General features: G+C 35.6%; 1 protein-coding gene across 2 annotated transcripts; it reads left to right on the forward strand.

Annotated features, from left to right (window-relative positions):
- Positions 1–15,606: 15,606 nt before the first annotated feature.
- On the forward strand, positions 15,607–20,868 carry LOC135167167 (uncharacterized). 2 transcript variants are annotated; one of them, XM_064130059.1, is made up of 3 exons: positions 15,612–15,758; positions 15,848–15,955; positions 18,740–20,868. In XM_064130059.1, the coding sequence occupies exons 1-3, from the start codon at positions 15,740–15,742 to the stop codon at positions 20,551–20,553; spliced, it is 1,941 nt and encodes a 646-aa protein (XP_063986129.1). In that variant the 5' UTR covers positions 15,612–15,739; the 3' UTR covers positions 20,554–20,868. The 2 variants fall into 2 exon arrangements, with proteins under 2 accessions (XP_063986128.1, XP_063986129.1); XM_064130058.1 differs by having other exon boundaries at positions 15,607–15,955.
- The last annotated feature ends 1,720 nt before the right edge of the window (positions 20,869–22,588 follow it).

The raw sequence follows: 22,588 nt of genomic DNA on the forward strand, positions 1-22,588 counted from the left end.
CATTCAAATGCTCTACTGCCACGATCCGTTTGTGATCATACCAATTCAACAGAGTTTGCCTCGCTTTAGGATAATCCTTTTCGCTGGGATCGAACTGACTAACCTTGGCCAACGCTGGGCGTTCCGTGATAAGCACGCTGCTAGCATTCAGCGTGCTTTTAAGCACAGTCTGATCTCGCCCTTGAATTTTTGTCACCGCGCTGGCGACTTCAAAATACCGATTTTCAACCCCGAGAAAGGCGATAAGCTGTGGATTATCCGGTTGTATTATTTCTAATTCCTCGTTGTACCCCTGCATCCCGTTGTACAACACAGTTAAATCATCGAGCCTCAACTTAGCGTTGGTGGCATCGACCTGACTCTTTTCCATATACCGTTCGAGCTTTTCTACTTGTGCTCTGAAGGAGCTTATTTTTTGTTGTAGACTCTCTACGCGCTGCATTTGCTCCGCGGTGAGCATCTTGACCGTCTGATTTTCCAACCTTTCGTGACTAATTCTTTGTTTAACTGCTATGAAGTTAATTAAAAAAACAATGAAATCGACTTGTAATAACGCTGAACTTATAAAATTGTTCAACTTATCTTGTTGAAGTTAGTTGTTGGTAGTGATCCGCCAGGCTGTAGATCCCGCAGGCTGAGAGTGATGTTTGGTAATGCGATTGTAATTTTACTTATTTCTATTAATTACTCTCAGTCAGCTGTTAATTAAAGATTCGTGAGCTCTAACCTCACAGGAGGCACCATGAAATGTTTTGACTATACTGTCATACCCTAGATGGTATGACAGTTGCAATAAATTTTTACGGAGAACTTTTTATGAATATTTGGATAATAAGAATAAATTCACACAGATTTTTTAGTTGGGAAAAAGCCGTTGCGGCATAAACAACCCAAAGTATATTTTAACCGATACACTGACTGAGAATAATTAACTTAATAATAACGGTTTTACAATAGTTTGGCTGCAGCCCACACAACTGACACACACACACTTATATTCTTAAATTAATGTTGATTTAATCAAAGTTAGATTTTGTTAGATCCCAATCTTGAATTCGGAATATAACGTTGACATGTGATATCACGAGGTAATGGTGGGGTTAATATCCACGTGGTGATACCCGGAGGATTGCCCGGGTGGTTAGGTTACGTTGATATTTAGTTTGATATATAGATAAGTTCGCGGATAAATATAGGTAGAATCGCGAACACGACCGTTCAGTCTAGGATTATCACCAATTATTTGAGATTTTTTATTTAAGATTGCAATGATATTGATTGATATTATTGGATTTAGAAATCAACAAGAAAACGTGGCTTTCACATTGGATGTACTATATACACTCTGACCCAAACACAGACTCAGCCATCCCCAAAACCGAAAACACCCGAAGCCCCAGAGCGCACGCGCAACGAACCATTCGAGTCCCAAATGGTCGCCGCGCACGTTAAGGCAGAGAGGGATGTTCCGACCTCCATCGCAATACCCCTCATGTAAAGAAAAACTCCGTGGTTTCCAATGAACAAAATTAGAATTAAACAACGATATTTGTAATTTTTTAATGATGTACAGAAAGAGATGATTGAAAAACATTGTAATTGCGGAATAATGCCCAAGGTCACGAGAATGGAAAATACCAGTGCAAAAAATTTCTAAAAAATTACAAAAAGCCTGACTTTAAGAATATTGACGTATTTTTTAGTTGCATTTTGTATTTGTAATTTGTCCATAACATTACGCAACAGAAATTTTAAAATCAAGGCTATTCAGCATTTATATTTCAAAATTTATATTTCAAACAAAAAACTTGTATTTTTAAAATTTTCTACTTTTTCTTCAAATGTTTTACATGAGACGATTCTCCTAGGGAGTAAGATTAAAAAAAAAATTTTTATTAAAAGCATTTAAACCATTTTATATAGATATTTACAAGAAAGATCTTGGCTTATACATTAGTTTTAATTCTTATGAAAAATAAATCAATTATTGTAATCATACGAATATTTATTGCCCTGAGGAAGACCTTCACATCATATGGAGAAAACACGCGTTCTCCTATAAGTTTCTCTATTAATTCATTACGTTCTTGAGGGGCAATAAGATTGGAGATCAATACCTTCAACGTAGGAGTTTTATTGGAAAAAAAATAAAATAAAAGAGGTGAAGTCTGCAAAATACGAGTGTATCGTGTATATGAGAGGCCAGTCAATTAAAGAGAGTCATTTAAATAGCTGAATGGAGATTCCAACTTGCTCGTAAAAAGATTTGCTATTGCTGCTGCTACTGTAGAATCAAGATGGGCAATCATGTAAAAGCTTGGTAATAAGTTGATCCGGTTTTTAATGTGTTATCACGCATAATCATTATTTTTTAGCTGTCGTGGTGGCGTCGTATTTATGCATGAATAAATGAAATTGTTTAACTTCCCAGAAAACTCATTTCTACACGTGATGTCGCTTTCTGGTACATAATAAATTGATTGACATAATAAATTAAGTTTAAAAATTATTCTTCAGTCAAATAAATTCAATTTTTTTAATAATTTTCATTACTTTTTTTTGAAAAGCAAACTTTTTAATTCTTCTTAGCTTAGATAGTGAAACTGTTATAAACCATCCCTTGGTGATTGAGATGACAATCCCATTTTTGAAGAGAAAAATTAGCAACTTTTTTTTATTGTTTTGGTATTACAAAATCTTAACAATATTTTCAATCGTGTGGTAATTTTAAAGAATATAAAATTGGAGGAAGAAACAACATTGAAATGAAAACAGGTGGTTGTTTTATTTATTGTTATTTTAGGGTCAATGAGTCATTATGACAATTATAATGACAAGCGATATCAATCGAATGTAAAAAATGAGAATTCGCATAATCGTTGGAGATAAAAATCTGTCCTTGCCAAGGAGGTGTGGTCCAGTATAATTTTTCTAATGACTTCACACGAATGAATTGGCGAGACACGTATACATCACCTCTGGGTTATTGCGTATTCCTTGATTATGCTGCAAACGTATGTGAGTTACGCAAATTTCATTAGCGTGTTATGCAGCTTGAAACAGCTACAAAGTCACCCAAATTCTTCAAATGTTGTCTGGAATTCAGAATTGGTTGAGTGAAATGCCAACTTTTTTTTATGGCAAGAGAATAAATTTCCCAGTTGTTAATTATCAATAACTCTTGCAATTCATGCGGAGGACAGATGCCGACGTAGATGTGTTAAAGGTCAGTAAAAAATACCGGTGGCTGAATGATCATGATGAACATATTTGAGAAATAAAAACTAGGAGTTTCGAGTTTACATCTAAAAGAAATTTATTGATTCTCCTGAAGTTAAATCAATTGTTTCAACCGAAGCATGAAATATTTTTGATGAAAACAATTTAAAAATTATGAATCTCTGATAAGAATATGTTTTCATGATTTTTTTTATTTCTAATGATGAAACCTATAATGTAGGTTATTTACACTGTGATTATATTACATTGCTTTTCTGTATACATTTATTTTCCCTACAACACATAATTTGCTAGATTTGTAATTCACATTTTTTTTAATTAACAAACTTCCTTCATGAGCTTATAGTCATATTCGTCGGCGATTTTTTTTCTCATGTGAGATCCGGTGCAGTTCTTGTTTCCCAGTTTGTTGTAGAGGCTTAACCGTTGTTGACTGTATCCTGGATAGTACCATAGAATATGGTCTACGTCTTGAACTTGACCTTCAGATGGGATTTTCATGATTCTTGACACTGATTCCTAATTAATGTTATATTATCAGGCGTAATAATAGAAGGTAGAGTAGGGTATGGTATGATACTTGGAAACAGTTAATTTATTTTGTCCATTATATATTATACATTATATTCAGAACGTATATATCCCCTTCTCAACTCATCCTCAAATACAATTTCCACTGTTGGAAAATTAGAAGACAGTTCTTCTGTTTATCTTCGAAAATCACTCGACAAGGTTCATGATGTGTTTGAAAGAGTCTCCAGAAAAGGACTAATTTATGATCTGTTGTGCTCTGAACTTGAGAGCATTCCAATCCTTAGCACATGTGGTATTCAAAGGAAACTCTGTCCTCTGGAGTCATAAACGTTCTCTTGTTTTTGTCTTTTAATAAATGTTTTTCAAATAGTAAGAATTCAGTCTCTGGACACCGATCCTCTAGGTCAGTCGTGCCTTCCTCGTACCAATAATAAAGAGTTCAAGTTCAAGTAATTAATTGTGTTGGTACATTTATTTATCTACTTTCACCCATATCCCAATATCCACGAATATCAATTCGACCAGAAAGCATGAGAAACTCATTAAATTGCATAAAAATGGTGCTACAATGCCAAAGCACTCATTTTCGTGGCAATTTTACAAAAATCTGATGATTTAAGTTCCTTCTCAATTAACTGGAGTTTTCCTTACATAGAGTTCATCAAAATAAATGCTTGTTATTATTAAAAACTTTAAGATGTTTCTGTCTATGTGAATGTAAGCCAATGAAAATGGTAATCAATAGAAAATATTTTCGGAAATTGCATCTAATCGATTTTGCGTCTAGACATATCCTGTGTGTACATATGTCCTTTCAAACCTCTGTTCGACACATAGACCTTTTTATATAAAATTCTATGTCCCTTGATAAATCCAGTATTTAATGAAATTTTTCCGTATATAGGACCTTTTACCGTTCCATTTTCGGTCACCAGATCCACATTATCCTCATGTCCCTCCCATAAAATCCTCTTCGGTTCCATCAAAACACTATTCAATGAATTCCCCCGGGTGATAGGACCTTCCGTTCACCCTCCATTTTTGAATATAGAATGAAGAGGGTCTCCCAAAACCCAAAGTCCAAACTAAATCTGGAATTGAGGGGGTTAATTCTAAATCGAAAAGTCGTTTGCAACTTTTGAATCGGAAGCCGCCTTTTCCGGCTATTCAAGGTCGAAGATGCGCCAATGAAGAGCGAGAAATGACTGGGCGCCTATCGGTGAGTGAGATGTAAAAGTGTTGGTGTTATCCCCACCATATGGGCCTGTCTCTCCCTGGCGGTAAAATAAATGATAGCGTTTTTGGTTCGAATGGTTTCGGCAGTGGGAGAGGCAGAAATGTGTTTTTTTGCGGTAATTTTGTTCCCCGCATCCGTGACCGAGCTTTTAGAATGAAAAACAAACATTTATTTCATCAGCCTGAAGAGATTAAAGCCGTAGGGTGGGGATAAGGTCAATAGTCTTGTATTCCACCGACGGATAAACGTCCGTCCATCTCGAGCTCTCCATTGGTTCAACTTCAACATTGAATAATTTGAAAAGGGCACGTCCGGTCCAACAGCTCCAGAGAACTTTTCTGTTCAGAATTATTTCCTTGTTTATATGCCCTTTTGACACCTCTCCTCACGGGTAGTGTTGTATAGCTTCATAATCTCCTCATTTCTCATTTATGAAATACGCTCAATTTTTTAATTATTAGATTATGAACAGGGATTTACTGAATAATATCAAACGATTTGGCTATAAACTTTAATTCTTTGTTATCGCACGCAGAAGGTATATATTTCTCCTATGATGTCTCCAGAGGAACAAACCCTTAGTGACCAAAGTTTTTGCACTCTCGGGCCTTCTTACCAACTAAGCTACCGGATACCACCGAGATTCGCTCTCAAACTCAATAGAAAAACGGCCTAACCTCCTTTAGGCATCAAATAATTTGAAGAGAAAACCGACGGCAGTGGCCGTGCGGTTAGAGTGCTAGACTCGCAAACCAACGACCTGGGTTCGATCCCGGGCACCGGCGGTCAAAATTTTAAAAATTTATAGCGCTTTAATCTCACGGTTTCACTGTCGAGCGGTAGGCCTGTCAAAAGGACGACTGTACCAGGGCAGGTTGTCCCTCGAGTGAGGTTTTTCCCTCCCTTTCGGCAAATGCGGTACAGGGGGCGGGGGGAAAGAAGAAGAGAGACTGGGGAGGAAAGTTTAAGAGAGGCCGGAGAGGATGTAAAACAAAGTAAAACGTTTGTAACATCAAAGAAATGAACAATTTAAAAAACAAAAAAAAATTAATTTGAAGAGAATCAGAATTAGAATGAAAAGATATCCAGGTAACAGTAAATATCCGGTAATCCTCGACCTTAGTCGGTTAGCGATTGACGTTCTTAAACTCTTTAAGGATCTTCATAGTCGATGTCCTACCGCGCATCGCGACTTGTCATTCTTTCTATCGAAATTGACATTTATGGAGAATTTATTAAAAAATAAAAAGGCAACTTATCACGAGGCGCGTACGCTCGGCCGGACGACGGTACCAGTGAGGTACGGGTTCGAGTCCCGCTTAGAACATTAGACTTTTAATCTTTCGGAAACCGTCGAACAGAAGTCTAGGCACTAAGAATCATCAAGAAATATTATATCCCGATAAAAACCCCGAAAAAAATGTAGAGTGTACATGGAATAAATAAATATTATCATGATATCGATTTAATTTATGACGATAAAATGCTCTATAACAATGTATTGAATTATGGGATTGTAATAAACAACACTTCAGTTTGTAGTTTATTCACTAGTCATTTAGTCTCTATTTGTGACTTTACTTTCGTCAGGAGGTGCGTTACTCTACAGATTCTCAAGACAGACTAAACTCAAAGACAGTAGAGCCTTATTTTGGGGCCTTTTGGACCAGAACATTTCCATCCCCAAAAAGGTTTTTACTTCTAATCACGTGGCTACTTCTGGTCGCCAAATATCCCTTAGAAAATCGGGTAATAAAACTTTTCCTCCTTTTTATATATTCCGGGCCCTATCACAATAAAACTCCAGAACATATTTCCAGAGAAGAAAGAGTGAATTTTGTACTTAGGGGAATCCCCAGAAATTCAACAAAATGTTTAAAATAAAACAAATTTTCATTATAAATAAATGAACTAATATTTGATCGCAGTAACGCAAGTGAAGGACAGACGCTGTGAAACGCACGCAATCTATCCCTTTTTTGCTTCACGTGATCGTCTGACTAATTTGATTGGTATCTGACGTGGAATTGATTCATAGATCAGTCGTTCATATCGTAAGTGCATAAGAGCATTCCGAATAGATTCGTGAATAGATCTACCAATCACCATCCAAACTGGATCAAATGATTTCAAAAAATTCGGATCAATTCGATCCCATCAAATTCTCACGAAAAACGCTGTTGCACAATTCGTCAAAACCTGATCCAATTCTTCGATGACTTTTCGATCTATCCTCAGGTCTGGTTTCAAGCGACGTTGATCTGAACCTGAGCTCAATTTTCCACTTGGGTTAGATATGAATGAATAAGCACATCTATAATAGACTGCGTGACACAACGGCAAAAAGGCACGTAGGCGCTGTGGATAATTCTAGTATATAATTTATTCTCAACTCTACACACCTGGAGTTACGTTATCCTCCTTGATGATACAGAAGTGCATCTTTTGGTGATATTTCGAAGGACAATGTAAATATGTACCGGATACACATTCCCTGGTGAACCGGGTGTAACACAAGTGCGCTCGCGCGGATGTGGGCGTGGAGTCACGGAATCAAGGACACGTTGTTCTAGAAAGCCTGCATCAATTTTTTCCCCCTATCTATACTTCATTTTTCAGAAACACTGTTTTTTGCTTCATTTTGCGGTAGTGACTGTCGGATCGGGTGGTACTCAATATGCACGAATCTACGCTGATATTACGCTGATTAATATATCAGCTAAGTCGATGGATATCGCTTATCATTGCTAGCTAAAGCTGCTCAATCAATCTTCAATAATTATGAACATTAAATAATTAGTCTACATTTTTTTTTATTAGTCGAAAGTGATGTTGCCCGTATAATGGGTTATTTACACTGACGTTAATGTTCACTAGCTATTTTACATCGATTTAGGTTCGTAAATTACAGTCCTTCAAATATTTACAAATAAATTTGATATATTTCTTTTCAGTTTAGGTAGGATATAGTTTGATTGACTTAGACTGTTGACTAACTCCTGTCTGTGGTCCACATATTTAGGGTAATGCCAAAGGATGTGACCAACTGTTTGGCTTGCTGCTGTCCAGGAGCAGCTGGGATCCTTGATGATTCCAACTCTTTTCACAGAGACTGCTAAGTAGTGAAGGTTGGCCCTAATGGATTGATAGCAATTAGTCTTTCTCTCGGTTAATCTCCATTTGATATTCTAGACAATAAGAATTTTAGGAAAAATTTATAATTATTGGAAGGGTTCATTCAAGGTCATCTGCAACATAGTCATCCTTTAGAGTATTGCCATTGGCGTAATTAAAATTTCCTTAGATTTAATTAAAATTAATTACTTGACGAAATTTCATTTTGTAAAATACTATATTATACATTTATTCTCAGTAGATTTGTTAAAACATACACGTGAATGTTACATAATTTGCGATGGAATTACTACACATAATAACTAGAATATTCCAATAGAACTCTAAGAAAATTTGCGTCGAATTTGAATAAAATTTTAACGGAGTGTAGTGCTTTATAAATAATAAATGCTGGATTTAAAAAAGTACAATTAGTTTTTATCCGCATGTACTTCACCGTGATCCCCCGAGATTGATCAATAAAAAAACGCCCTCGAGATTACCTATAAGCTTCTGTGATTAATCATTATATCAAGACAGGATACACAATGCAAAGTCCTTGATACAATTAAAAAAAAAATCAAATACGTGCGAAAAATAAACCTTGATGTCTTCACGCTCACACACACTCAGAGTAAATTATCCGGAATAACTGAACGAGAAATAATGAAACGTGAAAATACGAAATGAAACGATACCATCAGATTGATTTAGCTTTCTACCTGAATCATCAGTTTTACCCATGACCGAAGTCAGCGAGGAAGACGTTGAGCGCCGATCTAATTACGCAATGGAGTACCTTGTGCCAGTTCGTAGACCGGATCGGTACAGAGTTAGTCTCATTGTCAAATGAACGTTCTAAAATAGCTGACTAAATATTTGGGAATTGACGAAAAAAAAATTGAAGAAAATTCTAAAAAGAGAGGGAGAGAGAGAGAGAGAATTAACGATTAGAAATCTGGTGGAACACGACGGAGCGAAAACGATTTAGAGTATCTCGAGTGGATCGATCTGCTGTTGAACCTGACTCAAAAGGGTCGAGGTCACGTGTCCATACATTGGTCACATATCTTGCTTTACTCTATCCCCTTCTTTGTACGCTGGATCATTGATAGACTAATTATCTCACTCGTTTCACGAGTCCGTTATACTTCGACTACTCAATTGGTAAAATGTGATTTCATCTCAGCTGGAATGAGTGTAACAAACAATTAGCGGTTAATCATTTTACGGTAAGTAGAAAACTCGATCAAGAAGAGTTACATTTTTCCCGTTAGATTTGAGTTTGTTCAATACACGATCGAACGTGCGCTGGAATTATAAGAATCATGATTGAAAATTTCAAAATTTAATGAGATCAGAATTCAAATTAGCCGCCTTAAACATCCGGGAACCAATAAGAAATCGGCATCAGTGAGTTTCGAGATATCGATAGTATTGATGTTTGTTTTATTTAGAGTAGGATTAGCATAATAAGACGTTGCGTGACCAGATATAACGTCCATAAACATCGATTATGCTCATCACTCGATGAAAAACAATTGATTTTCGTATCTTGATATTCGATAATTTGCGAATACTGCATCTTTCGACCTAACTTACAGGGTTTTGCTACAAATAATTTTCCCTATTAAATATCTTCTCTTAAGCAAACAAACACTTTATGTTAACAGTTAATTAACCCAACCACTTATGTTAATTTAGGTATAAAGCCTCACGGTTGGTGGCCTAGTCTTGTTAAGCAATAAGTAAGATATAATATGTAGATACTGTACATATGTTGTAAAAATACTTAATAAACGCGTTATAAAGTAAAAAGTAAAGTAAAAGCATCTTCCGACCCGGGTTCGATTCCCGGCCGGGGTTAAAGCAGATTTTTTTTCTCTCTAATTCTAATTCTCTTCGAATTATTTGATGCCTAAAGAAGGTTAGGCGATGTTTCTGGTGAAGTTGAGAGTAAATTTTTGTGGTATCCGGTAGCTCCGTTGTTAAGACTGCCCAGCGTAAAATGGGTGAATTCGGGAATACGGCATCTTCTCTTTTAGTTTACTAGCACCATATGATCGACCGTTACGCTACCGCCTGTGCAATGAATTTGCTGTGTCGCTTGCCATGTTTCGATTGTGGTCGCCATTTTCGATTGATCGATTTCAGATGTCATGTTTTGTTTACATAAGGAAGGAACAGCGTATGACGGGCGCTTTGAAAATCCAAGAGAGAAGAGAATAGAAACAGATGTTTTGAGATTCAAAATTCCAATGTAATATAATATAATCTATGTAATATAATATATAATATGCATAACTCAGCGATGGGCCTCGAAAGACTGGCGAAAAATGTCAAATGTTTGTTTTTAACCATTTGAAACGAAGAATAGAGTCAGCGAAATTTATAATTTCTTATCAATTTTGTAATTGACTAATGAATAACCAAAACTTCCTGTCGAATGACCACAAATTTGTTCGGTATTTTGCAATACAATTCACTGAAATGTTTTCTGTAAAAATGCTTTTTTATAAATTTCCATTTTTTTCCAAACTGCATTTTTCTATTCTCACAATCAAAAAATTGAATTAATTTTTAACTAATGGGCGGAGATTTTTTGATAGCCCCGATGTGAGCACGTGTTTTTTGGTATTTATTATTGATACGAAGTTGACATAACGGAATGTCGATAACAGCGTGGCAATACCCGTGATATCCGGCTTCAAACACAATCAAATGAAAATAGTCCTGCAGAAAGTGGAGGTCAACCGTGAACATCAGAGTGGAAGGTCAATTATACTGTCCTGTTCTCACCCACATCCGTCTATAATAATTCTCAAAGTCATAACGAAACTGAATAAATGATCTATCCATCATTAATTGAATCCGTGCACCCCACTGAGTCGTACGTCAATGGAAATTAGAGTATATTCATCAATGAATTTATCTAAAGTGGCTGAGGTAATTGAATCCTACGCGGAGAGAAAAGTCGCAGGAAAATTATTTTGTCGGGTACCAGAAATGTCCTGTATTCACACATAAAAATTATCATCAATACCATAAATGTTGCAATACATTTTATAATTAATGATATAAGACTTCGTAACATTAACGAAACAGCACTATGAAATTTGAAAATCGGTTATTTTTTATTGAGTTTAAATGAAAAATTGATATTTTATATTTGAGTTTAAATGAAAAATTGATATTTTATATTTGAGTTTAAAGGAAAAATTGATAGAAATCCATTAACAATTCCCGTCTACATCAGTTTATTTTATTGTGCGTTCCTTAATTTTTTACAGTGTCGCACAGCGATTTTTCGTTAGCTCATTGTGATTGGTTAACGATGAGCGCCGAATACATCCGATTATTGCCGACGTTGGATATCGTCATGGGACCTGTAGCATCAGCCGGTTAACGTCCATTTGAATTTTTACGAAGTCGATATAGGAGTTTTCCCTACCTGATTAAGAAATTTTACTAAGTGGCATAGTAATTTTTCTCAGGCCGGCAGTAATTTTCACAGTAAAATTACCTACAGTAATTTTTGCAGTAAAATTCGCCGATTTTTCGCTCTGTGTACGAAGACCGGCGAAGGATCTGCTCCGCCTCTGGAAACGATCGAAGGCGTCGGATATTATCGTCAAGGTTTTTCGTTTCCTCATAGTGACCAATAGTTTTGAAAAAAGAATGATAATATTACGAGTGATCCCATTCCACGAATTAAATGAGTTCCTTAAACCTCTAAATTTTCTCCTGAAATCGTGAACAAAAAACAACACAAAACTACAACATCCGCATTTGACAAAAAATACTAATAAACACGTTTGATTTAATTACATTCAAAGATTAAATGAGTCTCACCTCGATCGATGGAGCTTCCTGAAGCCTTCACGTACACCTGCTACACTCACACGCACCTGATTCCAGTTGATCGGAGGGAACTTTAAACAAGTGGAAAATTGCGGTCGTCTCCATATAATATAGTTATTTTTGCTAATAAATTAGCAATGTCCTTCCAGATCGCCATTCTCAGCACCATTTTTTTTTATCACATATAACTTACAGACTTTATATAATTCTCATCCTTGGCGTCGCCTCGAGTCTCCCAAAATATACTAATTCATTATTTATTTTTTATTTTTAACGAAATTTGTTACAAGTTCTCATAAGAATTCGCTACTAGCCATCTCTTCTTTTCCCTTATTATTTAAAGTGTTGAAACTTGTACATAAGATTTATTTACACTGCCCATATAATACTAAATTTTTAACATATATTCCTCCAAACATTGGCAAATTATTTTTTTCTACTTAAAGTCTGTTCCATTTTGTCTAGTTAACAATTTGTTTCTTTGGATTTGGAAATTTGGGCAGTATCACAGGATGTGTTGCTTCTAGATGACACTGACAATAAATTTTCTGGATAGTTAACATTGCTTGTACCAGGAGTAAGGAGATTGTTTAAAATATAATTCAAGGTATTTGGCGCCTTTTTTCATTACATAGATGATAGCTTCTGCGAATAAACACGAAAAAAATTGTATTGAGTCTTACTGAGTGTAAATAAAGAAAGTAACGATGATTATTATCATTTTTTTAACGCCATTGAGATATATTTTGATCAATTGTGTGAAGGAGACATTACGATTAATGCAATGCAGGCTTGAAGTAACACTTGTAATTTCCAATATTATCTTTTTTTAACAATTAGAAACGTCGCGTTGATTCTGCGACGTGTTCATTATGGAATGTCCTTTACGTTTCTTGTGAACAATATCGTTCCACCCTAGTGATTCCAACAATATTCCCTATCATGAAAATAAAAAAAACATTCATTACGTCGATGTTTACGCATAAAAAATAAACCTGTCCAAGGCTGAGTCTGATCGTGATGTTACGTTGTTAAAAATTGTTCCGCTGTTATCAAAATTATTAATATTATAGTGGATAAAATGGAGAGTTAGCGGAGCGTCAAAGTCCTTCCTTCTGATCAAAATGCTATGCACGAGACGCCGTAAATATCAGGATCCTTTATATATCAAATCCATAGTTTGATAAAGGGTATAAAAGGTTCTCATTCCACCAGTCATAACTCCACTTATAGACTTTTTGAATGAAATTGATATTGAAATTGTAATAATAAGAATTATTATCCTGACATTTGTCAATATAATAATCATTATTGAATTGTTATTGATAATATTGGAAATGGGTCATTTGAAATAATAATTCTGTAAGTAATTTAAACTATTTCCTTACTTTATTCTTTAACACAAATAAATGTGCTTGGGAGACACAGGCGTTCTGTAACGATTCCTTAGAGGAACTCACTAGATTTTACAAAGGGAAATAACACCCTGGACCGTTTAGTCACATGCTTTTAAAGAGTCCTATTCATTCCACTTTGTCTACATACTTAAAATCAAACCTACAGCATACCTCATACTTCTCAGAATTCCAGTCCATAAAAATGTTTTTTCAATTTAAAGTATAAATACTCGGAAGACAATAAGAGTGTTTTTTGTTTTATATTGATTTCATTAAACATCTAACAGATAATAACGATTATCTAAACAGATGATGATGAATTAATATTAATTAGATTATTAATGAATCAGCTTCGATGAAACAAAAAAAGCAATAATATAATTTTCTAACTATGAAAATGACCACCCATCGGCTTTCATTGTCCATACAATTACGAGTACTTAACAGTTGCAGCGTGGCAGACTAGAGCACACGGGACACTTGCGGAGCTCCATACTATGTAAACGAAAAATATATTATAAGCACTCTAAAAACAGGATTGATCCCTCCAGAAGATTTCGTGTACCTCGAGAAAAATAATCTAATTCAAAATAAAGACAATATTCCAGTAATTTACCACGCGAAAAGAAGCAGACAACCCACAAAGTTAAGTATAAGGAAAACGTAGACTACTGTACATAACAGGGTGAGCAAGTGCAACACGACCCCGCAGGAATCGTTTTTTTTCCTTTTTTTTTCTTGTTAATTCGGGCGCGTGAACCCTTGGAATAGTCCGTAATGGTATACGCATCGTTATAAATCGATAATAAAAGAATTATTCAAATAATTGAATGGGACGTTAGAAGGTCCAGAGTCAAGTTCAAAGACTTTACCTCGATGTGAGCAGATTTGGAGGAGAATCCTTGGACATTATTGATCAAAAACTTTGAAAAAATGTTTCTAATAATACCGTGAAGACAAAAGTCACAATTTGGAAACAATTTTCTGCATTTTGTGCAGACAGAAAATATACGCTAGAAGCCACAACTACGAGTGAAAAACCAGACGATATGACGTGAAATGCCACACATTTAATTACTTGAAATTGGAATGAAAAAATTAATCCAGCCAAATACCCCTCGACCTTCAAAATTAAACCGATGTTTCCCTCCAGTGTCCCTCCCTAGCACCAACCGGGATAAGTTTCGCAGAAAAACTCTTGCGCTCGGGATTTTTAACCTGCAAAACTTATCCCTCTAGTTCCTATGCAACGAAACTTTCGGAAAATACCCGATAATTCTGAAAGTCTTGGGGTATTACTCCTGAAAGTTTACTGATGAAGGGCGCAACTGTTCCATGATTTTTGCCGAAGATTGTTTTGACTGGCAGATTACGAAACAGATAGGTACATAATTCTTAAAGAATTTTTCTCTCCTTGCACATTGCGAATATCACTCTTTTGATTTTTAAAATTGAATTGGGGTGAATCCATCGAATTGGTAGAAATAAGGGGAAAACCACGTAAAGTATCGGTCACATCAGTGTTTGTTTCGTATATCTATCGAGTCCATTACCATCGAGAGTTCTGCCATGCCCCATGGTAACCATTCCTACAACTCATAATAATCATTACGATTACATAGTAATGCTGCATAAATTATACTCATCCTAACGAGTCGCGAATATTAATAAAGTTCTCTCTACCATTATTTTTTTCTCCGTGCACTCCGATAAAAACACACACGTGCGTATGCTGTTGTACGAACCTATTATTTTTATATAATTTTTCATCTATAAATAAATGTAGAAGTGAGGATAGTCTAAATAACGCACCTCTGGGATTCCAGCACTTTCAATAAATAAAAAAAAGGCCGGGGTAATTTTTTTTCCAAATCACCAGAAAAATCGATATCGTTAACAACACAAACATGTATAATTATTTAGATATGCAAACGTGGGAAATACTCGTAAGTGGTGATTCCATTATTTATTACCAATAAGCTCGTGCAAGGCCAAGGTATCGGTATTAATGCTCCGTTGTCTTAATAGTTTAACCACTCAGTTATGAACTTTTTCTATTCTTTCAACGGAAGTGAATGATCACTGTCAAGGTTTCTGCCATTGGGTAATAGAGAGCGACTAATTTGGGTGTGTTTACATTCCATTTAGATTGATGAAGTCTCGCTCTTCGTGATAAGATAATTCAACTCAACAATTCTAGTGTTTATTTTTCTGTAGCAAAATCGTCCGGATATTAGGAGGATAGTGAAGGGCTGTGATCGACCGAACGTCACTGCTTGATGGATTTCGGCTGATTGAAATGGGTCCGGTCTAGACTCTGTTAGAATCGAGTTTTTATATTACGGAATACTCGGAGATGGATATTAGTTTTCACGGTAACAATGTCAACAGTTTGTGAAAATAAAATTTTTTTTTTTTGTTGTGACATGTGGTTTAATGGTGATAGAGGTGTTTAACTGTATAGCGAAAATAACTGGTGGAAAAATGGCAGTTATTCTGGGCACTGCGGTGGCAATCACGGTTTTTTCAGCGTGCATTGCTCCATTGTTCCATTACCCGGATGATGACGATGGTGAGTGGAGAATTGCCGAGAGGATAATCATGAGTTTAAATATACAGATGGAATCAGAAGGTTATGAAGTAGTGAGAGAAATTCCGATACTTTACGGGTTATTATTTTTTTCCTTTACTTATACAAATTGAATTGGTTTAATAGTTGAGATGGAGTACAGTGAGACGAACATTTTGAGAGGTGAAACATTAAATAAGGTTGGATTGTATTCGATATATTCAAGGAAAGCGATTTTGATATTAAGTAGAATATCTTACGAACTAATGATCCAATTGAAACGTTCTTCAATATTAAATATTTCAATGCTACGAGGAAATTTGATGGCAAATTTCAAATTGTTGAATGAAACTTTCGCATCGTCACTGTGCTAACAGCCTTTTTTTTTTAGACAAGTCATAAAATTTGGGATATCTCAAAAAGTTAGTGAGGGCGAGTACACGTATTTTGATTGATTCAGATAGAATACATTGAAACGAATATTTTGGAAGGCGAAAAAATGGAATAGGTTCTATAGTTTGCGAGGTATTTGCGAAAAACGGTGGAGAGCGAAATGGAAATTTATGAAGAAGGGCCGGACCAATTGAGCTGAATTTTGGCCCAGACTTAGTCCTTAGTAATACCTGTGATTTGATGAAATGTGACCATGATTCATTTGATAAAATCCATGATAATCATGTGACCATCTTGAACGAGTTCGAGTTTCTTACCGACCACAACTTTAATTTTTGAAATTTCTGTTTATCGATTATTTCATAAAGTACGTCAATATTTTATAATAAATACCAATAATATCGTAAGTTCGTTATGTGATACTTTCAAACAGTAATACGAATAATTTTTCTATGATGTTTTTACTTTATAACGACATTAATTTGCAACGCTACAGAGCTAATTAATTCTTAACACGTGCAAGACACCCATTATTATTATTTATTAGACAATTGAATCGTCTTGACGCCTCAATTGCATTCAATTGCATTGCAACTCATTGCAGATTTTTAGGAATCTTAGGAAGACTTCTACAATTATTTCATTAAAATTTTATCCATATTTTATAAGACATTTCTCACCAGTTTGTTACACAAATTAGAAATGCAAGATCGCGTTTAGTTTTTTACTTGGCGCCATAATGGGATCACATATTTCCGTTTTTGTTTCTATTTTTTTTAGTCAAGTAATTCTCATTATTATCAATATTTTTGTTTGTATATGATTTCCATAGAAATAGTAAGTGATAATGATAGTAATGTAATAACCTTCATTTACCAGATAATTCAACATCATATTATATCCAATTATATGCAACATTATAAAATGTTATGATGTATGCAAATTTTTTTGCATTATCATGATTTTATTGCCACAGATATGTGAACGGTAGACGTGATAAAAATTTCCAGTGAGTAGATAACCATATTGAGAAATACAACTTGAAAAAAATAACCTCGATTATACCACTACAATCACTTTATTTCCATTAACTTTGTGTAGTCACCAATTTCCCAAATGCGCAAGCAATCAGAAATTCTTCCACATAGGAATCAGTAAATGTTATTAGTGAAGTTTTGTCGTTTTTTCGAAAAAGTATATGTATAGATGATGTATAATCCTATAAAAAGGTCAAAAATAGACGGACGTATACGATATCTGACAAACCGGTGACAAAAACGTGACATTGGATTGTGTTATAAAGGATTTATAATTTTTTTTTTAATGTTACGAAATGTCTGGCAAATCAAAGATAAATTTCAAGAGATTTGAAATTTCATAATTTTGCTATTCTGTTTATAATATTTTCCTGAATGCACTTTTCTTCGAAATTAATTATTCTTATGTCGCATTTTTCCAAATATTGAAAAGAACAAAGGCAATTCGATATTATTACAAATCTATATACATTAAATTTATTACACTTTTTTTTATTTATATATTGAAACTTATTGGTTTATTCTGCCACAAAAGATTTTTTGTTTTTTTTTTACCAAAATGTGCATAAATTGCCTTATTACTTCTTCAATATTCAGTAGACTTCAATATCCTCAAATGTCTACTTTACATGAAGTGAGAAACGAGTCAATTAACAAAATAATTTTTATCTTTAAAGTTTTCAGAAAATAGTGAATTCCATAAGGTAGAAAATAGCCTTCACTTTGCAGTCTATTGATAAGTTTCTGACGATACTGTTCATAGAGTGAACAGTGCCAGAACACATGATTTAAATCTTCAGATGGTTCAACACATCTGCAAGCAGCGGATTTAACATAGCGAATCCTTTTCAATGAACTGGCTAAACCATAATGATCCGCCCTGGCCCTGTTCACCCAAGTCACTGTATTTCTTATAAGTTTAGGATATCGAGAGCCCCAAGGGTTTTTATTTCTCTCATCATATGTTCCCTTATCATATGTTATGTTATATAAGTAATTGATTACGAATATTCATTTTCAAAAATTCTCGCTGAAATCCTTCAGTAAAATCTGCAATGGGAAATAAGATTCGCTCGTTGAGAAGAGATTTATTACGCTATGCGGGCTCTTTTCCAGATGAATGTTTAAAAAATAATATAAGTATATGACTAGGCCTAAAAAAAAGAAACCATAGTCTCGATGCTACGGTCTTAGTTACTTAGACCTTTCATGTTCAGTTCGGCGAATGCTGTCAAAGTGAGAACACATCCTAACAAAATATAATTCAATTGCTCTTATATGATAGTTTCATTTATTTATCAACCTAGCTTTCAACAAAATCGATAGTAAAAAATTATTTAATTATTTTTTTCCACAGATAATGACTTTGACAAGTCGAAAAACGGTTTGGCTCGCACCACTCAAAGTGTCCAAAAGCATGAGGCATCGTTGATGACGATTTTTCTGAATGGCCTAAGAAAAATTGGTATTATCCCTCCACCAGCAGATCCCGAAAAACCTCTGACGCCAAGCTGCAGCGAAAAGCTAACAAAGGGGACGACACCCTCGGTATGTGTTCCGCCAGTGGTCACAGTCGTCGATGATTCAACAACGCGGAAGCCCCTGGAGAATCCACAGGGGCCACTGGAGAATCCACAGGGATCAGTGCACAATCCTCTGATTCCACTCTCTAAAGATTCTGAGAGTCACAACGTCATGCCGTGCGTCAATATTCATTTAATCCTGTCAAAGTCGACGCAGTCGACGCAAACCGAGGACCAGTACTTGAGTGCAATGGAAACTACAGAGACCTCTGAAGGTTCACAGATGACTGAAAGTATACGCGAGTCGTCAATCAGTGAGCCAAGATCATCAGACATGGGAACTCAAACAGGCACACGAATAACTGAGGACCGGTCGACACTTTCGGCTGGAAAATTGTTAGCTGCAGGAACTCAGGCGAAACTAGTAATGACTGAAGCCACATCAACTCTTCCAATTCCAAGATCATCAGTCCAAACGGGCTCGTTGATGACTGAAGACAGAGCAACGCTTCTGCATGCCATGTTGCCGATTCAAGGAGAGTCTTTGATGACTGATGAGTTGAGTCAATCATCTGCAGACCAAAAGCTGTCCGTCGCCGACCAGAAGGTGTTGGTCCCCCGGATGTCGAAGCCTCCACGAGCTCATCCACCTAAAAAATTCATCGTTGGAGCTTTAATCCATCGTGATGATTCATTGGACACCGATACCGAAGTATCGAGCAAGTCTATCATTAATCAGCTGCCTTCAGCCAGCTACAATCGCTTGGAAATCAGACCAACACCAACCGGGAGATTTCGTATGCAATCAGGCTATCCCAATCAGTTATCTCCAAGTCTTGCGTCTTCCAGTATGGGACCACCATCAGCTACGTTATATCCTCGTCATTTCCGGGGATCAAATCATTCAGGGAATCGACGGACTGGGGAATCTGAGAAAACCTTCTCAGGCGCATCAACTTCGTTGGACGACAGACCCAGGAGAACCTTGAAGTCTTTACAGAGTTCTAATTCTCGGGATGGTGAGAGTGATTGTGAAAAATGTGCTGATACAATGGGAGTACAAACTCAGGATCATCACTCGTGTCATAATAGAGTTCATATGGCCGAGACGTCAACACCCAGCATTGTCATTCAGGATTTCGAGAGGTCCATTGAACCTCATTCAACCTCAGGAGTTATGTCTTCGACTAGAATTCCTAACGCTTCAATAGCAAGTATTGCTGAAGAAACTGCGAGTGATGCACCCGAAAGTCCTTCTGATATGTCTCATGAAGCTGATCGTAATCCTGAAGATGAGGTAATCAGAAGGTGGAACAAGAACATGAATCAATTGATCAGGTGTCAAGATATCTTCCTAGGACGGAACAGACATCAGTTTCCGAATGACCAAGTTGATGTTACCAATCAGTCTCCGAAATTTCCAAACACATCACCAGAAATCCTGCGGGGTGTTGATCACCCAGTTTCGAGGACTACCATTTCGAAAGAGGAGAACAATCAATCGTTGAGTTATAAGGAGAGGAGAGGAATTACTCAGAGGATGAGAAGTTTTTTTCTGCGGCGCAGAAGGGGAAAATATGGAAGAACTTTACCGCAATGTGAGACGAGGGTTGAGGGGACTCTCAGGTGGAACCTGACGAGCCCGTAGAAATACATTTATACATATGTAATTATTCCCGAAGTTTATGTTTCAGTTATTTGATGGTCTACTAAATCTTTATTATTCAACTTCAGTTTGTTAATTGTAGTTGATTGATATTTCGATTACTGACGTTGTGACGTGATTATTCATTTAAATAATCACTCCTTCGAGGTTTATCATTCGCTTCGACGATATGAGGCATCATTATAAACACAATGTATCATGCCAAATGTCGGAGAGGTGTTGTTGAATTGTTATTGAATGTAATTTTTTTGCTCTTTGTAAAATGGTGATTAATAAAGAACAAAAAATTATTGACAATTCCGATTTTTAATGTGGTCATTATTGATAACGATAGAATAAGGTCTATGAGTATGAAAATCGGTCTTCGATAGACGTAAATATTCATGATTAAATATCATCTTAATTGAGTTATCAAGACGTTCTGATACTGCTGATTGTGTTGACATTTCTCTTTTTAATTTTTTTTTCTCCATTTGTTAAAAATAAAATCTAAGTTTAGGTAAATAAGAGTATCATTGAACAAAAACAAAGTAGGGAATAGTTAATAATGGTGATTCATAATAATGGAGGTTGGTTATTATTGGATTATGGAAAGAGATTTACTAAATAATACCAAACAATTCTGCTAAAAATTTTAATTCTTTATTATCACATACAGAAGGTATATCTTTCTCCTATAATGTCTCCAGAGGAACTAACCCTTAGTGACCAAAGTTTTCAGACTCTGGACCCATTCAACAAAAAACTCTTGTTCCTCGCGCTTCGCGCTTCGGATTTTTCACCTGCAAAACTTATCCCTCTCGTTGCTGCGCAACGAAACTCTCGGGAAATATACGATAATTTTGAAGGTCTTGAGGTATTACTACTGATAAAACCTAAAAATGGCGATATCTCCAAATTTTACATGAAAAAATGTGGATATTTTAATCGATATAGATAGAACTCCCTAGGAAGCATATTTTTAAAAAAGTTGAAATCCTTACAGTAGTTTTTGAGATATTGATTTTCGCTACAATTTTAATCGTATTTATGTAGCATTTTTTTAAAATTCATCGTCAAAATGTCGAACATTCTAGCACATGCACACACATATGATATAAAAACATCGTTTTTTCGCGTTTCAAAATATTCTAGTTAATTTCAATTGAAATCGAAAAATTGGTCAATTACCAGACTTCCATTCAAGAGAAAATGAATGAAAACAGTACCTTCCAATTCACTTTATTTGTAAAGGGTTTCTGTTTCCTCAGGAAATAATTACAGAGCAAGCATTTCATTATTTACATTAGTTAGGATTTCATGTCGTCATCAAAGTCGAAATTAATCTAGAAAACATTGCCATAATTAACGACGATGGATCATCAGTGTCACAATAATTCGATTCATTTATAGTTTTGCTTTCATATTATATCGTCCACCGATAATTCTGAAGTGCTCGCCTTTCATTCGCATTGGAGTGCCCTACAATCAAAAGATTGCGGGGCAAATACCCGCATCAGGGTTTTCCCCGTTCATGAACCTCCACGTGGACTTCCCCAGGTAAGAACCTGCTGGTTATTGCCTGTTCTTACATGCATCTTTCAACGTCCATAAGCCAAATTATTCCAGGGAACTCAGACAGTTCATTTGGTAGAGATAGACTTGAGTTTGTGAGACACAACATATGTGAGGTCTGCAATTCCTAATTTCCCAATGCTTTTTTCTTATTGTAAATGAAATTTTATCGAATGTTATATTCTGAGGAAATATAAATTTAATTTCAAATCAGGGGAACTGAAGAAGCGATGGTAATATCTCAAAATTTTACTCGAAAAAATATGGAAATTTTGATCGATATTCATAGGATCCACTCAGACGAGTAGGAAAAACGAAATTTACAAAAGTTGTTATATCTCAGGAACTACTGGGCCGATCTCCTTGAAACGATACATCAAAATAAAGATTCAGTTTGCGATGAGAATTATAAATGAAAATTCTGGATGTAAATATGTAATTTGGGTAAATTCTCTCAACTGAC

The sequence above is a fragment of the Diachasmimorpha longicaudata genome, chromosome 11, assembly GCF_034640455.1.
Source record: "Diachasmimorpha longicaudata isolate KC_UGA_2023 chromosome 11, iyDiaLong2, whole genome shotgun sequence".
NCBI classification, from domain to species: Eukaryota; Metazoa; Arthropoda; class Insecta; order Hymenoptera; family Braconidae; genus Diachasmimorpha; species Diachasmimorpha longicaudata.